A 20,178-nucleotide genomic window follows, 5' to 3' on the forward strand; every position below is an offset into this window, starting at 1 on the left:
TTGATGATGAAGATTAATAAATATGCATTACATATAGAGTGTACAAGAGAATTATAATTCCGGATAACAGCACATACTAAATTCAATACAAGTTAGCATCAATAATGATACTGATTTAGAGATAATCTTAATTAAGGAACGAAACAATATTGGTAACAGGCCTACTAATTAATGCCATCGGAAAATTTAACATCGTCTTCCACGCGGATGATACCCTGGCAGTAGAGACATCTTCATAGCGTGGTACTGTATTAAAAGAAACAATTCTCAATTTATATCATATAGATGAAAGCTATATATATTCATGATAATAGATGCAAATGAAGAGGGAGATCTATTTTTAACAGATCGATGACGTCACGACAAAATATGTAATCACATCCAAAAATATATAATTCCTTTTAGGTTTATTTACTCCCTCCAATATTGTCCATGTGTATGTAAAAGAAGTTATCATGTTATATCTTTCTAGCTATTTTTCAATATATGTATGTTCAAAATAAGTATTTATATTAGTGCTGATTAATAAGTAACCAAAAAACTTAACCATGAAAAGTATGCAGTTATGTATTCCCCAAGCTAAAATGATAATTGTTCAACATTATCATTTTCACGATCTTTAAAGCACTACATTTACCATTTATATACTCCCTCCATTTCCTGAATATCTTCCTTGTTACGGTTCCTACGGATATCAAGGAGGATCAATTTGTGTGGGGGTGGGATAGGTAAAATAGGAGAGAGAAAGGAGTTAAAATAATTAAACAAATAAAAAGGGGTTAAAGTAGGAGAGAGAAAGGGATAAAATTGAATTAATAATGTAATGTGGACCATATGATAGGGACATGAGAGGGTAATAAAAAGGGGGAAAAAATTTCAAATAAGGAATAAAGTAAAACAGGAAAGATGTTTTGAAAACACACTTAAATGGAAAGAGGGAAGATCTTTAGGAAACGGAAAGAGTATCTGATTACATATTACTAAAAAGTAAAGCAACTTAAATATATTAATAACACATTGAAGAGTAAAGTAATAATATTTCAACACTTACATATATTAGTGATAAACTTAATCAAAGATAAATGAATTTGACCCAAAAAATTAAACTAGAAAACTATTTGCTAATGGTCGGAGTCTTAGTGAATATTAATCATAAATGTTATATATGATCATAATCAAATGAGACGGTTCTCTCATAAAAAAATAAATGAGAAGATGAATTTTTTTTTTTTTTTGCATATAGATGTGAATATTACTTTACTAAGTATGACTTTTAATATATATTGAAGTTATTTTATATTATTTTCAGTTCAGTTCACCTCAGTTCACTTTAGTTCAATTCCGTTCAGCTCAACTATTTTGAAGAGAACATGCCTTAAGGGCAAAAGTCTAGTCAGATCTCTAAAACTAATATACTTATTTGTTCAAAAGCATGAGTTCTAATACAAGAATAACACAAGGATTTGGAGATAATTTACTAGTTTACAAGAGAAATCAATAAACAATAGGAAAATTCACAAGATAGAGCTCAACTATTACCCATCATCTTTTATAAGCCCCAACTATGAATTATTCACTGCACGTCCCAAGTTTCACATCTTGTGACTTTTACAAGACCCAGCAGGCAACCAACCCGCTATAGCAGGTTGAATGTCACGTGCTCACAGCTTAATGAGAGCACGTGAGTGTTGACATCCCCATATTTCCTCTCTTTTCTCTCATCTTCATCTCACCATGGCCGCAAGACTAGAGCTCCGACGAGTGGTAATACAATACTGACGAGACTAGGCAGTAGGGCTGCAGCGTCAGGGCGCGTGTCCGGCGGCAGCAACGAACAATAGCAGCAGCAGCGCAAACGAATTTGGGAAGAGAGCGAAGAAAAAAGGGGAAGAAAACTCCGGCGAGCAAGGGGTGATGGGGCAGCAGCTCAGGGGAGGAGAGCGAATGAAAGAGGGGAGCTGGGCGTCGGTGCGGCATCAGTGAGGGTTCACCGGCGAGAGGAAGAGAGAAAGGTGACGGGGTGAGTGAGAGAGAGAACGGTGAGGGTGTTTGGGTTTGGGGAGTTTTTTTTTCACGGGAGAGAAAAAAAGTGGCTGGGAAGGTGGCGGTAAGGGTGGCTCTGCCCTATTTTTCGGCTTGATGTGACATTTTTTTTGCGAAGGAGAAGGCGAGAGGGCAAGCGTTGACGAGAGAGAATGAGGGGTGAGGCTTAGGGTGGGGTTCGATGGAGAGAGGAAGAGAGAGATTATGGGTTAGGTTAGGAAGGCGGCGACAGGGGTGGCTCAACCCCTGTTTCCGGCAAGCTGATGCAGTGGAGGAGAAGTGAAGGAAAGAGAAGACGTGGGTCCCACATTTAAAAAAATTTAACCTTGGTAACAGGTTTTAAGTAAATTGAGACTTATAAAAATCACAAGATGTGAAACTTGGGACCTGCAGTGAATAATTCATAGTTGGAACTTATAAAAGAGAATGGGAAATAGTTGAGCTCTATCTTTTGAATTTTTCCTAAACAATATACCAAGAAGTATAATACAGAAGATAGGTGGTTTCATTAGCCAAGATATTACACGTAGATAACTTAGATCAAATTGCCAGGTATGAGATTATACTACATGATACGAATAATAAATTTGAGGGAGAGAGAGGAGAGTTTTCCTAAACATATCTATGAAGTGTTTGTTTTAATTCTTCTAGCTGGAGATGGGCCCTCAATTTAAAGGTAGTAGCAATAGGTTCACATTAGGGTTGTGAGTGCGTAGCGAAAGCAAATTAAAGATGTAGATATTGAGATAAATAAATAGAGTTGAAAATATGTGGCAAGAAAAGTAGTAAAAGATGGACACACAATTTAATGTGGGAAAAATCCTCAAATAGAGGCAAAAAACCCACGGACAACGAGTACCCAAAATTCACTATATGAAAATAGGAGAGTACAAGAACCCTAAATATTATTAGGTGAGTAATACGTTAAAACTCTCACTATAGTAATAAACTCACTAAAGAGTATTACAAAGAGGGATAGTGGATTAATAAAATAGGTGGACTAAAACTAGGAGGTGTATAATATAGGAAGACTTGTGATATGACTTCTTTTTTTTTTTTTTTTGATGTGTTATAAGTGCATCTACAACACTCCTATTTATACTTGTATAAGTCGGCAAGTTTAACTTGCATGATGATTCCTCATGAATCTAGATTTCTCTAGTTGAATGTCAGACATTTGCCGACATCATGCCTTGAGGATATTTTCCCAAAATGATTTCTAGAGAAATCATGATTAATCATGATCTTATTTCATAAGATGAGAATATATCTTTATTGTATTAGGCTTTTGGGCTAAGAAATTTGGGCCATGTAACCCAACAATCTCGACCTTGGACCAAATTTAATATGTACACGTCGTATGAACCCCAGACATTACGTAGATATGTCACACTGACCCAAGCTTATAGAAAAATGTGACATGTTGGAACCCGTCTTACAACAACATTGATGCCAAATCGGGGTTGTGTAGGAAGAAGCCATAATTGAAGAACCTTGTAATACATAGAGATTACTACGTTTGATGGCCTTCAGAAGTTCATGAGCACCTCTGGAGACTTTAAGTGCTCCACCTTGAGCCGAAATCTTGCACCCTTTAGAATCAAGAGTGCCCAAAGAAATGATGTTCTGCTTCATATCAGGAATATGTTGAACACTGGACAGAGTCCTGATCTTACTATCATATGTTTTGATCCGGGCAGAGCCAATACCACGAACTTTGCAACGGGAAACGTTACCCATAGATACATATCTATTCTTCACCAATTTGTAATCGATAAAGTGATCCTTTTGAGAACAAATATGGTAGGTGCACCGGAGTCAAGCACCCAATTAGAAGTTCTACTTCTTCCAGGAGAAGGAGCCAAAAGAACATCATCGGATTCTATTTCACCAAAATCGGCTAGTGCAGTTTCCGATGCTTTCTTTTCATTTTCTTCTCTTTCGAGCTTTTTGTTGAATTTAAAGCAATCAGAAACATCGTGCCCATTCATCTTACAATATTTGCATAAATTTTTAGATTTATGCCCATTAAATATGGTCCTAATTTTGCTAATTATTTTTCCGTGTGATCTCCTCCTACATTTAATCCTTCGGCATTATCATTGGAATGCACTTCAAGGTCAAAATTTTATTTTGAGAGTAAATATAATTTAATTTAACATCCTCAAAAGACAAAGTATCATTATTACCATATAACATGATTTCCTTGAAGTGCTTGTACGAAGGAGGTAGGGAGACAATTAACAACACGGCTTTATCCGCATCTTCAATCTTGACATCCAAATTTTCAAGATCAATAATAATAAAACTAAATTCACTAAGATGAGATTGGATAGAAGCACCTTCGGCCATCCGAATAGTGTAAAGCCTCTCCTTGAGATGGAGCTTGTTAGCGAGACTTTTAGTCATGTAGAGTGACTCGAGCTTTACCCATAGCCCTGCAGTGGTATCCTCGTGAATAACTTCGCCGTAGTACCTCCTTAGTTAGACATATTTGGATCGTAAATAATGCTTTATCATCCAACTCTTGCCACTGCTCGTCAGTCATAGTACATGACTTTTTCTGTTTGCCATCAATTTCCCTTTTTAATCCGCTCTGAGTGAGAACTACCTTCATCTGGACTTTTCAGATGCTAAAACCGATCTCGCCATCAAATTTCTCAATCTCGAACTTTGTTATCGAAGACATCTTTAATATAATAACGCTCTAAACAACCTTCGGCTATGATACCACTTGTTAGGGTTGTGAGTGCGTAGCGGAAGCAAATTAAAGATGTAGAGATTCAGATAAATAAATAGAGTTGAAAATATGTGGCAAAAAAAGTAGTAAAAGATGGACACACAATTTAACATGGGAAAAATCCTCAAATAGAGGCAAAAAACCCACGGACGACGAGTACCCAAAATCCACTATATGAAAATAGGAGAGTAGAAGAACCCTAAATATTATTAGGGTGAGTAATACAATAAAACTCTCACTATAGTAATAAACTCACTAAAGAGTATTACAAAGAAGGATAGTGGATTAATAAAATAGGTGGATTAAAACTAGGAGATTTTATAATATAGGAAGACTTTTGATATGGCTTCTTTTTTTTGATGTGTTATAAGTGCATCCACAACACTCCTATTTATACTTGTATAAGTCGGCAAGTTTGCCTTGCATGATGATTCCTCATGAATCTAGATTTCTCTAGTTGAATGTTAGACATTTGAAGATATCATGCCTTGAGGATCTTTTCCCAAAATGATTAGAGAAATCATGATCAATCATGATCTTATTCCATGAGATGAGAATATATATTTATTGTTTTAGGCTTTTGGGCTAAGAAATTTGGGCCATGTAACCCAACAGTTCATCCATACCAAAAAGATCGGATCATGGTTCTCAAATATGTAGAAAATTCATAACCAGATGGTGGTAGTCCTTCAATGTCCCCTACTCAATCCTTAAGCAGCCACTAAAAAGTACTCCATCCGTCTCAAAAATATATAGTTCTCATTTACTTTTTTTACGGTAATATATGCAAATAGAATCTAAGAGCGATAGTAAAGATTTTTTTTTATTTAAATACATGTTGTATGAGAAAAAATGATTTTAGGAGAGAGAATGAAGAATTTATTGGTGAAAGAGCATTAATTGTAACATTTTGGTTGTATAACCACAAGAAAAAACAAAATTCAAGAAGCAAATAAATGATGGGACATGGTTTTTCTAGACAAATTATGGAAAAATGTGGAACTAAATATGAATACTGAAATTATATTTTAGAACGGAGGGAGTAGTTAAATTGGAGTAGTAGCCCCTAAAAGTCTAAAACAATATGGCCATAAGAGGAGTAGTAGCCCTTTAGCCTTATAACGTGGACACAACACTACACATATATTCTTCCAGGTGGGATATATGACATTGTCCCGTATCATAATCCAACCCAAGCTGAGCTCTTGTATTGTGTTGAATGGGCTTGGGCCACGACCACCACAACAAATCGGGAAATAGTTATGTTCATACTATACAACGATAAGGGGAGTAGCCCCTTAGTCTTACCCAGTTGACATACCACTCCACATTCTTCGATGTGGGGTACATGACGCAAGACTCCTCCTGATGTTCATACTTTGTTCAATGTGGGATAACACTTCCACTCACATGTAGGTTGTTCATGAGATCTCAACAATATCCTTAATTGGTTGATAAAATTGCCTATTTTTTTATACTTGGTTTACTGATTTCTTTTGTAAAACTCTTTATGAATCTCCTAATCATTAGGGTTTTCTAGTGGTATTATTTTAAAATGTGTTTATAAATATAAAACTTTAAATATCTGTATGAGCTTAAAACTAACCTTAATTTGTTTGGAGAACGACCTCCATGAATTAGTTAGAGATAGGGGTGCTCAACAGGCTAGGGGCCCATTTTCAGTCGTCACCCATCTCGTTCATAAAAGGGCTGGGCACAAAATGGGTCGGGTGGAAGATGAGCTATATTAGAATTGAACTGGTTATGTTTTAAATGGATTGTATCAAAAATAAAAGGGTTGGATTTAATCATGTTATTCTCTCTCCTCTCTCCCCTTTGACTGCTTTCTATTCTGGGCATTTTCTCCCAAAATTAAACCCTAAGAAATTTTCAACGCCTAAAATCAAGCCTCTCTCTTTTGTAGACTCACTCCCCTAAAATCCAACACTCAAACCTCTCTCTTTTCACCGCACAGGATTTTCGCTTCTTCTGCTCCTACAAAGAAGGACAATGTAAAGGCTAGGCTTTTATCACCCAACTATTATTTATTCTTTTAATCTTCCTTTTTTTTAAAAAAAAATATACATGTTTTGACATGTTTGGTGTTTTTGTTTGATTAATATTGGCTTGTATTTCTGTAAACTTTTATTGGGTCATTGGTTGTGTATTGTTTAAGTGTTACTTAGTATAGAGTTAAAAAAAAAACTACTACCATAAATATGTTTTGGTATGTCAATTGATAATTTTGTGAGTTAAATGGGCTGGGCCAGGCTTAAAGTACCCTAATCCTGCCCGATCCGTTTAATTTATGCAGTGGGCTCGTCCCGAACCCGGCATGTTGGGCACCTTTAATTAGAGACTTAGAGAACTAAATGTATTATTGCAACTTTGGTGTATAATGAAACCTTTATATCTAAGAACATGTTTGAAATAAGAACATGTTTGAAATGATAACTGGTGTAGTACAAAAGTGTGAAAATAGAAACAAGAAAAAGAATGAAAAATAAAGTGCTTCCCTAATTAATGAGAATATTATCACTTTTATAATAGGGAGACATATTAGTCATTGAGATCATATGTAGCAGGAATTTTAATCTTATGATGCATAGACCCAGTTGCCTGCATGAGCGCATGACACATTTGGATTAGATAGTAGTGTACAAAGGATTATGCAGATGTGTTTAACGTAACCTCATGGAGAGAGACTTGCAAAAAGAAAAAACGTTAATTGTGCAATTACAACTTGACTCTACTCTTATCTCTAAATTAAGTGTGTCATTTTCACCTTGAAAATTGAGTTTCTAAACTACCTATAAAACTTTACTTTTGTATCTCTTATGTGTTGTTGTTTCCCATCCTGGAAAAGCGTTAGGAAAGCTACCATAGTAGCTCTTGATGCGTCAAAGATCTGGGCATTCCGAGTCTTCCAAATAGCCCAGAGGATTCCAATAAACACTAGTAGGGCCTCGCCTTGCAACCCTTGTGTACTAGCGAATTTAAGAGTATTATGTAAGAGCCAACCTTTGAAATTCGGGCTTGAGATTGTTTGAGAATCGATCACAAAGTTGTAGGTCCCAGACTTCCAGGGCCAGTGAAACTTTACTTCATATTTCTTATGAATTTTGAAGTTCTTTAATATTATTATACCACTAGATAATAAGAATTCATTAAATAAGTTCGATGTAACTTCGTCCCCCTTTGCACATGATTTCCATCTATTTGATTTATTTGTTACATTCACGAAAAGTGGAAATTCTCTAGTAAGTTTCCTCTAACGAAACAAAGCCTCTTGGCCAGATGGATCGGGGAGTATTATTTGTTTCTTCTATTAAATAATTTATGATCAACGTAAAAAAAATGGGGCTTTAATTATTAAACATAGTGTTTGGAAGGTCGGCAATGGCCGTACAATACACGCTGCATCAAATAAATGGGTTAACGGCTCTACCCCAGTCATAAGGGACAATATATCTCTTTGCAAGGCTGCCTCCCTTACTGTGGCTGACTTGATCAACACGCTAGCCAAGCAATGGGACTGCAGGCAAGTGAATCGCCTGTTCGCCCCACAAAGTGCATGACAAATTATGGAGCTTGAGCTCCCAGTGGTTTCCTATCCTGCGGACTGCCGGATTTGGCCACTCACTGAGTCCGATGATTACTCTATCGAAACAGGGTATGTTATTGTATTACAACACCAGCAAAATGATATTTGTAGCAGCGCATGACAGACGTTCAGGAGCGATTTTGTCGTATCCTATGGCGTTTGCACAGCATGCCAAAGTGAAAGCTTTTTCCATAGAAGCTATGGCAAAATGGCCTTGCCATCAATGCCAATTTTGAACTCGTGGTCTTCGTGCTTCTGCGGATTGCACTATTTTCCTGGAGGAATGCGAGGACAATCAACACTTATTCCGGTTGTGCCCACTAGCCCTGAATGTCTGGGACCTACAACTTTGTGAGATCGATTCTCAAACAATCTCAAGCCCAGATTTCAAAGGTGGGCTCTTACACAATACTCTTGAATTCGCTAGTACACAAGGGCTGTAAGGCAAGGCCCTACCAGTGTTTATTGGGATCCTCTGGGCTATTTGGAAGACTCGGAACGCCCAGATCTTTGACGCATCAAGAGCTACTATAGAAGCTTTCCTAGCGCTTTTTCTAGGATGGGAAACAACACCTTCTATTTACTCAAAATAGTGCTCAGTCTCCTCCTTCCGCCCTTCTTGACGGCCCGCCCCCTGGATATAAACTTGTGAATTTTGGTTGTTTCGACCAACAGGCCCCCGTCCTCCTTATTAGAAGCGACAGCTCATGGGACAATGAATCGCACCATGCTGTGGTCACCTGGGTGGAAGATATCCCCTTATCGGAGCATCAAGTTTCAGACTCTCAAGTCATGAAGGCACCCAATGCCTTGCAAGTTGAAGCACATGTCTGTCGCCTCGGACTCCTATGGGCGACCAAGAACTCATTCGCGAATGTCCTGGTCTACACAGATTCAGAGCTTCTTATCTCCCTTTTGAACCCAAACGCGACCAGAAACATATCCATTCACCACGCGCTCGAGGACATACGACGGCTAGCAGTGTCTATTAAGGGCTGTCGACTCATGAAGGTGTCACGCGATGAGGTTGCGATTGCTCATGATCTTGCCAGGACCTCTAGGAATCCAAGTTTCCCCTTCTTAACTCATTGAGTTATGGTCTTGCTCTAGGGCTCGTTTGGTTCGTTACTAGGTTTTTAGGATATCGTAGCTCTATTTTTAGTTTACTTTGTGTTCCACTTTCTTTGTATGTTTTTACACGTTGTCAAAAAAAAGAAAAAAAAAAAGTAAAAATGGGGCTTTTTGACCGTGATGCCAAATCGGTCTAATATTAGACAGCATGAGATACAACTAATACTCCGAAGGAGTATCACTCCGAGTATGTCGTCGATCATGATTCATGCTTTAACATGAAATCATGTAATGCCTTCCTTTATAAAGTAAGCTTACATCAAACTTGTTATCGGAATATTTTTTTTTTGGAAACATACTTATATTTGCCAGTCTTCCATTCTCAATTTTGTTCGTACAGCTGGATGAAGAGCTAGACTATTAGAGTGAAACTATGCAAGTAACTTTATAAAAATGTTTTTATTATTATTTATATATATATATATATATAGGATCAAGGTTGACCTATTTGGTTGAAAATCCTTCTTTTACCCTTATGACAGGGGTTTGATTTTCGCCTGTTAAGAGATTCCCAAAATTCCTTTCTACTTACGAAGAATATTTATTTTACCTTAACAATATATATATATATATATAATATAATATATATATATATATATATATTATAATATATATATATATATAAAATTCCTATGCATTTTTAAAAATTATGTATGGTGAACATTTGAATGATTATCCATGATATTGTAAGTGTTTATCCATCTCTTAACGTAGATAAGTATAAAAAAGTAGGAGTTAAGTATACTTACATGTACTGAACTTTGGATGTAGTTGTAGTTTACTCACCCAAACTTTAAAAGTTGCACTTTGCTCACTCGAAATACAAAGGTGTGAACTTTTCTGTTAACTTCAAATTTAATTTACAAAGAAACTGTGCGGTCCAAAAAACGAGAATGACAGTTATACTTTACAGGACAAAAATTTAATTCCCAACAGTAACTTAATGAGGCTATTTATGACTCCAAAAAAATGTGTTTTTTCTCCAAAATTCTCCAATTAATGCCCACTTCTCCTTCTTTGTAATATCCCTAAAATTTAAACTTGATTAACATTAATAATTAGCTTAAATAAAAATTTTAAAATTTCTTTATTTATTTAATCACTTCTCTAATATATTTGAAACAAAATAAAATCAAGTATTTGATAAAATAAGCTAACTTAGTCGGTGGTATAATAGAAGAAAGTAGAAAAGTAGTAATTTTATTAGCAAAAGAATTAGAAATTTTCCAAAAATGGAAAATCTCCCTGACCGCACAATTCATCTTGTTCCTCAATCTTTCTCTCCTTGTTTCTCAAGACATTCTAGAACACCTTAATCCCCAAGTATTCTTCAACATTAAGTATCTATTAGTTTAATAAAGTTTAATTCCTAAAATTTACTATAAATAATATGCTAATTTCACTATTCATTTCTACTTAATAATCAGAAAGTTTCAAACACCAACTACCCACAACTCCGGACACCACCACCACCACCACTACCACCACCCCTCTTCCCCTTCCCCTTTGCTGCCCAGACCCCGCGTGCACCATCATCGACCAACCGCTAGCACCACCGCCTTCTCCTCCATCCCCTACGCTACCCCGCTACACTCCTCCTCTTCTCCCTCTGCCCTTTCTCGTTGCTCCCCCTTCCCCCAATCTCTCTCCTCCTCGGTCCACAACTGAAATTGAACTGCTAATTATAATGTTAAAATGTATATTTAGTATGAGTTAAGTATAAGTCCAGTTTTAGGTGTATGGATCGAGTTAAGTATACTGCTACTGAAACCCCTTAGGTGTATGGAGTTAAGTATACTGCTAATAGAAGTCCACTTTTAGAAATAAATATACACTTTGCAAATTTGATGGAGTAGTCAATAAAAATTATAATTTTCTTGTTAAAAGAAAAAGAAATGAGGAGAGAGATACTCCCTCCGTTTCCTAAAGATCTTCCCACTTACTGTTACTACAGATACCAAGGAAAATCAAGTTGTGTGGGGCATGATGTGAGTAAAGTGGGAGAGAGAAAGGGGTTAAGATAAATAAACAAATAAAAGGGGTTAAAGTAGGAGAGAGAAACGGAGTAAAATTGAATTAATAATGTAATGGTGGACCATATGATAGTGACATGAGAGGGTAAATAGGAAAATTTGTTTTGCCAAATAAGGAATAAAGCAAAAGAGGGAAGATCTTTTGGAAACACCCTTAAACGGAAAGAGAGAAAATCTTTAGGAAACGGAGGGAATAATTGATAGGAAATGGGTAAAAAAAAAGTGTGGGGATTAAAATGCTACTTCATTACACCTCCCTACATTTTTGTGCATTTCATTATTATAATTAAATACCATAAAGTTAGTGGATGTTGGTTGACCATGTTAACAGAAAAGTACTTTGGGTGAACAAACTGCAACTTTTAAAGTTTTGGTGACTAACATGCAACTATATCCAAAGTTCAGTACTCATAAGTATACTTAGCTCAAAAAAGTAGATAGCAATAAGCAAATTAATTATTGACGAAATAAATGTGTACAAGCTAGAGCTGATCATTTAGGCCCGGCCCGACCTGATGTTTTTTTTGCTTTGGGCGGGATTTGGACAAGTCAAAAATGACTTTTTCGTCTATTTTTATTGGCACGGCCCGATTTCGACCAGAAAATCCCGCTCATTTTGCCCTGAAATAGCAGACTTTGGACACAAAATTTTTGTCCGGATTTTGGCCCGACCCGACTAATGAGCAAACTTTTTTAGGCGCGGCCCGGCCCGACCCATAATCACATCCAGTACAAGCTTCTAAAGTCAAAAGTTGCTGGTATAGTAAATGGTGATGCGGCTATAATAGTACTGATTGACAAAGAATAGTTGTCTCAATAAGAGTAAAAACTAAAAAGGTTGCAAAAAAACCTTTACATATGACGTTTATTTACAAATGACGTTTACTCGTTCAGGTTCATGCATGCTTTGTTTTTTTTAAGCTATGTGACTTTTCTACGGAAAACTTGACACCCAGGCCAACAGTCCGATCTCAGCTTGGTTCCTTAAACCATCTCAATTATTAAATAACTTGGAATAATCTAAATTTTAGAAGCATCTTTCTATACCAGTATGATATTAGCTTATAACTTTGTTCAACATGTAGAACAAGGTTTTTTTTGTTAAAATTTATTTATGGAATTGTTAATAAAGGTACGTGTACATTATCTAGTAAACGTAAAGTATAAAAAATGTTCTTTTCATTTAGAAGATTTATCAATGACTTTCCCCTCTATCGTCAAGACATATTTCGACGATTCACTTGTTATTGAGAGAGAATATATCATGTATATAAAGTGTCATACATGATGGTCCCTACATAAAAATGTTTTATCTTTTAAAAAAGGAAAGTTTTAAAGAGTTGTCCATCATGCATGTGTTCAACTTACTAATAGTGAAGGATTGAGAAATTACTCTAATATTTAAGCAAAGATCTATTATCTATAACATAAATTTACTTGTTACAACTTAGAGACTCCATACAGAAGCAGACGTGATTCACATTTGAGAAATAAATTACCCAAAATGGAAAGTGCGGTAAAAATTAACAAAAAAGTATCTCAATATGATCTACTACTATTTGTTACTATATTTATGAAGTATGTCAATAAATCAACAACTGTGTGCAACATAAGATTTTCTTTCCAATTTACCTAAGGATTATCTTTTTATCAAATTAGATCTTGTATCAAATAGGACACATTACATAAAGAGAGAAAACAGTAGGGGTACCTTTCCCACTTTTTGTAAGCAATTGTGGTCTAATCCTTCTTTCCCCTATAATCCATAAACTTCCCTCATAAGCTTAATAAATAACAAACTAACTTGTACATTTGGTTTAAATAGAATATAATATTCGGTTTTTCAAATTTCATTATTTTATCAGTAACTTTTTCCCTTTACAATCAAAGACACTTTTCAACAAAACGCATGTTTATTTGTCATAGAGAGAATATAAAGTGTACATACATAATGATCCCTACCTAACCTGTCTTATCTAGATAAAAAGAAAAGCTCATACGAGTTGTCTATCATGTCTCAATTTAAATAAAGACAAGGATTGAGAAATTATTATCTTTGCAATGATTCATTACTATCCATAACGAAAAATCACTAATTTTTCTAATTTAGAAACTCGATTTTTGGGCAATAATGTATCCAAAATGGGAAGAAATATAAACTTGAAAAGGAGATATGCTCATGGTCCATGGAATGTTAGGAAATTCTGAATTTTATGTGCTTAACAATTATAGGTTTTTGTGTGCTTAATGCTTTTTATAGTACTGTTTCTATCTATACATTGAGATAAGGAAATAGCACAATGTATGCACCAAGAATGAAAAAAAAAAATTGAAAACAAGAGCTTTTAAAGGTCTTTTCACCATCTTTCTCAATTTTTAAAACAATTGCATGATATGTTTGATTCAAATAAATGCAAAATGTACATCCAATAAGTGCATAGTACCAATATTTTATGAAATTCCTTGCACCAACCCAATTTTTTTTGTGAAATTCAATTCTCTTGCTGCGCACAGAAAGATTCGCAATGATGAATGTATAGAATTCACAATATTATATGAGAAAGATTGTACGGGAAAGCATATACATTCAATTAAATAATACTTCGAAAGCTTATTAAAACCTTAAAAAATACAAATTAAATATACAAACAAAAACGCTAATGTTCCAATTATGAGCATCCTTTAATTGTTTTGATCCTTGACATTAATAGATTATGGTGGGGGCACAAAATCTTTAAAAATCTTACAAAGCCAAGATCTAGTGAAAAAGTCGACAAAACAAGAGCAGAGATAATATTAAAATTACAGGAAATAGGAACAAGGGATATATAGTGTTTTATTTTTTCCTTTTTGCATGATGAGACTTACGTATCAAGAATCAAAATGTACTAAGAGTGATAAATCGCTAATGTCTGGCACTTGACTGACTGAGCCTAAAAACGGACAGTTCTACATTAGATTTCTACTTCACTATTTTACTTTATATGTTCTTGCTGCATCAGTCCATCTATGCACCTTCATATCAAGGTAATATGGGATAAATAAATGTGCTTTGTACTATGTGAAAATAGTGAGGTATTATTATATTTATATGTTAAAAAAAGTCATATTTTTTTAAAAAATTGCAGTAGCTGTATCCTTGGTATCCTATATTCCTATACATGGATGTGGTGTGTGGAGTAAAGTAGATAAAAGAAATCGGGATCACAAGTGAGACAAGGTTGATGTGGTAAAAAGAATATATTTAAAATTGTTGTCTTTTCACAAATAAAAATGTGAAAATATTTCGAGGCTACTAGAAAAATATAAGTACTTAGGAAAAATAATGGACAAATACGATGATACTCCTTTTGTATTTTTTTTTATCTGACTTACTTAAAATCATGACACTATTCACAATTAGAGAGAATCTTTTAGATTTTTCTCAATATATAAGAAAAATATAGACATGTGGGGTCTTATTTGATTCGTCTCAATGAATACTTTATTAATATCCAATTATTATAATTTTTACTAAGATGTAATGAAAGATATCTAATGTAGTATAAATGCATTGACAAACATGCAAAGTTAAAGTAGGAAAGATAAAAAATACGGGGAATAGTGCATTGTGATTGATTTTTCATAATTATCTTACTAGACCAACTCATGATAAGACCATGGAAAAGTTTCAACTATTTCAAAGAATCTTTTACTTAGGAGTTGAGGTAACACGACAATTATTGTGAAATGAAGTAAATATATATATGAGTTTTAGATTAACATTCGAAAATGGGATTTGGCAAGTAACATTGCACTATTGCACTATTTCAAAATACATGTATTACCAAATTGATGTTCTAATAAGTGATACATTGTGTCATTTAGCACATAAAAATAAAGGTGCCAACTAAAAAAGAATATAATTTTGATTATATTAATTCAATGGAGGAATAAATTTATGTGAGGAATCTATGATATGGACGAGTTCTCAAGAAAGAAAGATAGAAATTGCTAATGTTTGCTGTGGTACAAACACAAAAGAAAAAAACCAAATACAAACCATTACGATAATAGAAACCACAGCTAGTTTGACTGCAAGCTCTCAATGGAGTGAAGAACAAATAGTCCAAAAAACTTGTAAATAAAAGAGTCCAAAGAGGATGCCAGATAAGAGAAAGCTTCCCTCTTTGGAAAGGTCTGATGGATATATATCAGCAAAACAAGGGCATACAGAGAGGAGTGATCTGAGATCGATCCATCTTTACATTGTATCGTTTGTCACTCCTCTCTTTATATTTTAGGGAGGAAAAGATGTATGTGAAGTTCTGTGATTGACATGAAGAAACATAGGATTGGGCTTAATTAAATGAATGTGATTATTTCATATGGTTTGCATAGGCAGATTTAGAGGGGTACAAGGGGTACAACTGTACCCCCATTATTTTTGGAAAATAATGAAAATAAATCAATATGTTGAGCTTTGTCTTGTTGGTAGCAGAAGAGAAAAGAAAGATCCATGAATTATTCATTTGGACGTCTTGAGTTCAAAACCCCATAAGTTCTTTTTTTGCTTTTAATTACTCCCCTTTGACTCATGTTTAATTTATCTTCAACATTTCTACTATATACTACTCTCTATGGGCCTATGGCTATTAGTGTGAAACTAAAAATTTATAAGTAAGATTACTCTGCAACTACAAATTCATAAACCCACAAAAAGAAAAGCTCCGAAATAATAATTTTGTCTCTATTCTTTTTCCTTCAGAATTTCCTCATTTATATACTTAGACTACTATTTTTAAACTGAACAACTTATTCTTAAAGATCTGATTATTTAAATTGAAATATTGAACACTTAAATAGTTAGCAATTATATCTAAGTTCTTACTTAAACTTAAGGAGAAAAAAAATTTCCTCATTTATATACTTAAACAACTGTATTTAAATTGAATAGCTTATTTTAAAAGATATGGTTATTTAAATTGAAACATTAAACACTTAAATAGTTAGCAATTATATCTAAGTTCTTACTTAAACTTAGGGAGGAAAAAATGTTAATAATGCTTTATTTTGAAAAAAAAAAAAATCAACAAGTCTAACTACTTACGTATTCGTACCCATGAGTAAATACTAGATACGCCACTGAATTTGGCTTGTCATGTACAACAAAACGTACACTTAGTTGGAAGGATTGAGATTAATTGAACGAATGTGATTATTTCCTCACGTTATTAGCCGGGAGTTCAGGGTAATTACAATCAAAGGATCAAACAAATATTTGCCGAAAATAAATGAATGTATGGATGTACAAAGAAAAACCCGAGTACCACTTGGGTACACATTGCATAGATATCGGTACGTTCAATGCATAATTTAGGTTTTCAAAGGTGATTGGATTTTACGACTTTATATTCTAAAAAGTTCATGCGATCTCTAAATTGACCTTCCAAATATACGAGTACACATGTAGTACCTTCTAGATCAAGTAGCTTAAGGGAAGTACTTGATTGTGTACGATTTTTTTCATGTACATGTCAAGTATGAAGGTTGATGAGCAGAGGAGTTATAGGCATCATAATTTAGAATTGTGAACTTTTTGTGTAAATCTAGCTAATTCAGCAAAATCTTTACCAAATTTGGAGGATGTTCATGAATAAGCTAAAAATGAAAAAGTAAAGTTCTCAGCTAAAATCCAGTCTAGTTTTTTGTTGAAGGAAGAAGATTATAATTTATAATGAAATCTTATTACATTGATGAAGTAAGATCATCAAACTAGTTTATCAAGTGACCCAACTAATCAACCAATGTGCATGTCATCCTATGATCTAATATCAAGGGCATAAGTTAGATGGACTTTGGACAGTCGAATTACTAGAGAAGAGGCAGGTTGTGATTATCAGTTTTGTCAATTTCATTCTCTTTCTGAATTTCCTAATTCTAATAGGAGGGAATCCTAATATGTTAAAAAGTTGAGATCTCAAATCTCTTTTTTGTTTTGTAGAGAAAGGTAGGACAAATATAATATAAATTATATTGGATTGGTTTTGACTGGAGAAAACCTCGTAAATAAGAAGGAAACATCCTCCTCTTTTGTGCAGGTGACTTCTAAAAGGAGGTAGTTTGTATAAGATCTCGAATTTCCGGATGAGAGTAATATTATCAATTATTAATGTTAATCGAATTAACAATCAATGAATTTGAAGCCATGTTAGATGAATGAAATCTTTCGGGATTAGAGTACAAAATTGATTATGAGGAGGATCTTAATTAGTTAACTTATGGAGTCCTACAAAACTCGAACCCTATGGAACCCAAAAGAACAATCCTTTTTTTCAAGAATATATATTTCCTTAAATATGGGAACAATATAAAGGAAGGTGACAAAATGACAACATACCTCTTAATACTTGATGATCTTCAAAAACAACATAGTGTATATAGTGGATCATACTAAGAAAACCTCATCATCATAGAGCTTGAAGATCCACCAGGAGAAAAAGAAGATTGATCTTCTCCACTTCCACTTCCACTTGCACTTCCACTTCCACTACTACCTCCCCCACCTCTCCCACCCCCTTTCTTCTTTTTCTTGTAAGGAATACCCCTAGCCTTAGCTTGGCACTCCCGTACCTCCCTAAGATACACCCTTATCGCGCTACCGGCAAAAGGGTTAGTCTCCGGTGGTCCACCGTTCTCCTCGTAGGCTGCTCGAAGGCGGCCTATGAGGGCATCAAGACTACCCCAAGCCTGTCTAAGAGGGCACGGACACGGTGCTGGGGGTTCAGGCTGGCCATAGAACATGCAGCCAGGAACATGGACCTTGGTCTTACCAAACTGGTCTAAGTAGCGGAGGAAGTCTAAGACATGATGACAAGTGCACTGAGAAAGAGGCACAGGAGGATGTTGATTCCTTAGGTATTGACCGAAAGTGTTCCAATCTCTCCTCTTTTGGGACTCATAACGGCTAGGTGTTGGTGAGGGTGGTGTTGCTTCATAGTTTTGAGGTGAAGATGATGAGGATGAACCACCTTCCATTATTTTAGGGGTAGCATATGGAAATGGGATCTAGTAGTTTATTTTTTGTGTCTTCTAAAATATTATAGGAGTTATAATAAGCTTTTTAAGTGTCACATTAGATCATAGAGATTGTTGAATAGAGAATCAAGTAGCTAGGAGCTATCACATCCTAACTCCAAGGTTGGGAGTTCGAATCTCATTAATCCCTATACTTCTTCCGTTCCATAATAAGTTAAACACACCTCTCTTTTATGTGAGAGCTTTTTACGAGAAGTGTTTCACTTATTATGGAACGAAGAAAGTATAAGTTTAGTATATTGTGATTTTCTTATGAATAATGTATACTATCAATTATTGAAATAATAGTTGATGTTTTTGTCAGTTTTTTTCTTTCTTTTTGATAAGTATTGTCGAGTTGAGATTCCTTTATATCCACGTATTATAAAAACTGCGTAATTTATAAATATATGAAAATTTGGAAATGAAAAAAAAAAAAAGGAGGGGTAGAGGAATAGTGTAGAAGGGGAAGGAGATTAGTAACATCCCAAATGGAGGGACCTAATATGATTTTCAGTGGACAAATAGTGGGGTCAATTTGTTGGTGAAATTTCAGGCTATAGTTTCAATTGGTCTTGATAGTACGTAGTAGACTAGTAGTTGATGCTTCTTGGTCTTTTTTTTATCAATAAAAAAAGGAGGGGGTGTAGGGGGTTAGTCTATGCGTGTCGTTAATATGATATTTTGCTTTAGTAGTATATAAGAATAGCCACAATTTTTTTGGATTTTTGATGTAATCCTAAGCAGTCTTGAAGAGGTGAGGGTGGTTGTTCGATGTTGATTGCAAGGTTTCAGGTTTGATACGTGAGTTTACATCTCCTCGGAACTACTTAAGTAGTTTAGACAAGGATGTTTGGTGCCCTTTTGGACTGTGCGTGGTTTATTTGAAGAGTGTGAGGACTTGTAATTCCTGGATTTGCATTGTATCAATGTAATTGTTACAACACCTAAACCTGGCGGTGGCTAGTGGATCCATTAAAGTAATAGTTTCATCAGCCACCCATTAGTTGGACCATTTCAACTTAATTGATTCTCAATGAGGTGTTTATAACGGACTCGATAACTTGGTTAGGGTGGTTTGTGTCGATATACCTCACTAAATTCATTGTTTATCTTTACAAAATTGCTTAAAATAATATGATGGCAAATTAACTGAGGAGAGAAAAAGGGAGTAGTCTTTGGGCATGTTTGGCAAAACTAGCGGTTCTAGTAGCTGTTAGAGGTTGTAGTAGCGGTAGCTGTTGGGGGTAGCTGCTAGCTGTCTACTAGTAGCTGTCAGCGGTCAGCGACTAAATTAGTTGTTTAATTAGAAATGTTTGGCAAAAGTAGCTGTTGGAATTATAAAAGATAAAAAAATTAGTTAATAATTCTACCTTACGCTAATATATAGGGTTTATTTGCTAGACCGCTACCTCTAAATCTCAAACGTTACTTGTAGTAACGTTCCACAACCGCTACTCATAATCTACTCCAACTGCTACCCGCTACTACAACCACTACCTTACCAAACACTCATAATTTTCTTAAGTAGCATTTCAATATTGTCCAATCGCTAACCGCTACCTCAAATG

General features: G+C 34.9%; 1 protein-coding gene across 2 annotated transcripts; it reads right to left on the reverse strand.

The window, feature by feature from the left end:
- On the reverse strand, nt 1-18,682 carry LOC104903490 (protein LIGHT-DEPENDENT SHORT HYPOCOTYLS 10). Of its 2 annotated transcripts, XM_048636042.2 has the most exons (3): nt 17,931-18,682; nt 13,263-13,307; nt 1-246 (listed from the first exon to the last, which is right to left on the reverse strand). In XM_048636042.2, the coding sequence occupies exon 1, from the start codon at nt 18,566-18,568 to the stop codon at nt 17,984-17,986; it is 585 nt and encodes a 194-aa protein (XP_048491999.1). In that variant the 5' UTR covers nt 18,569-18,682; the 3' UTR covers nt 1-246; nt 13,263-13,307; nt 17,931-17,983. The 2 variants fall into 2 exon arrangements, with proteins under 2 accessions (XP_048491999.1, XP_048491998.1); XM_048636041.2 differs by lacking the exon at nt 13,263-13,307 and having other exon boundaries at nt 17,931-18,674.
- Nucleotides 18,683-20,178: the final 1,496 nt, after the last annotated feature.

Source organism: Beta vulgaris, chromosome 9, assembly GCF_026745355.1.
Source record: "Beta vulgaris subsp. vulgaris cultivar EL10 chromosome 9, EL10.2, whole genome shotgun sequence".
NCBI lineage: Eukaryota > Viridiplantae > Streptophyta > Magnoliopsida > Caryophyllales > Amaranthaceae > Beta > Beta vulgaris.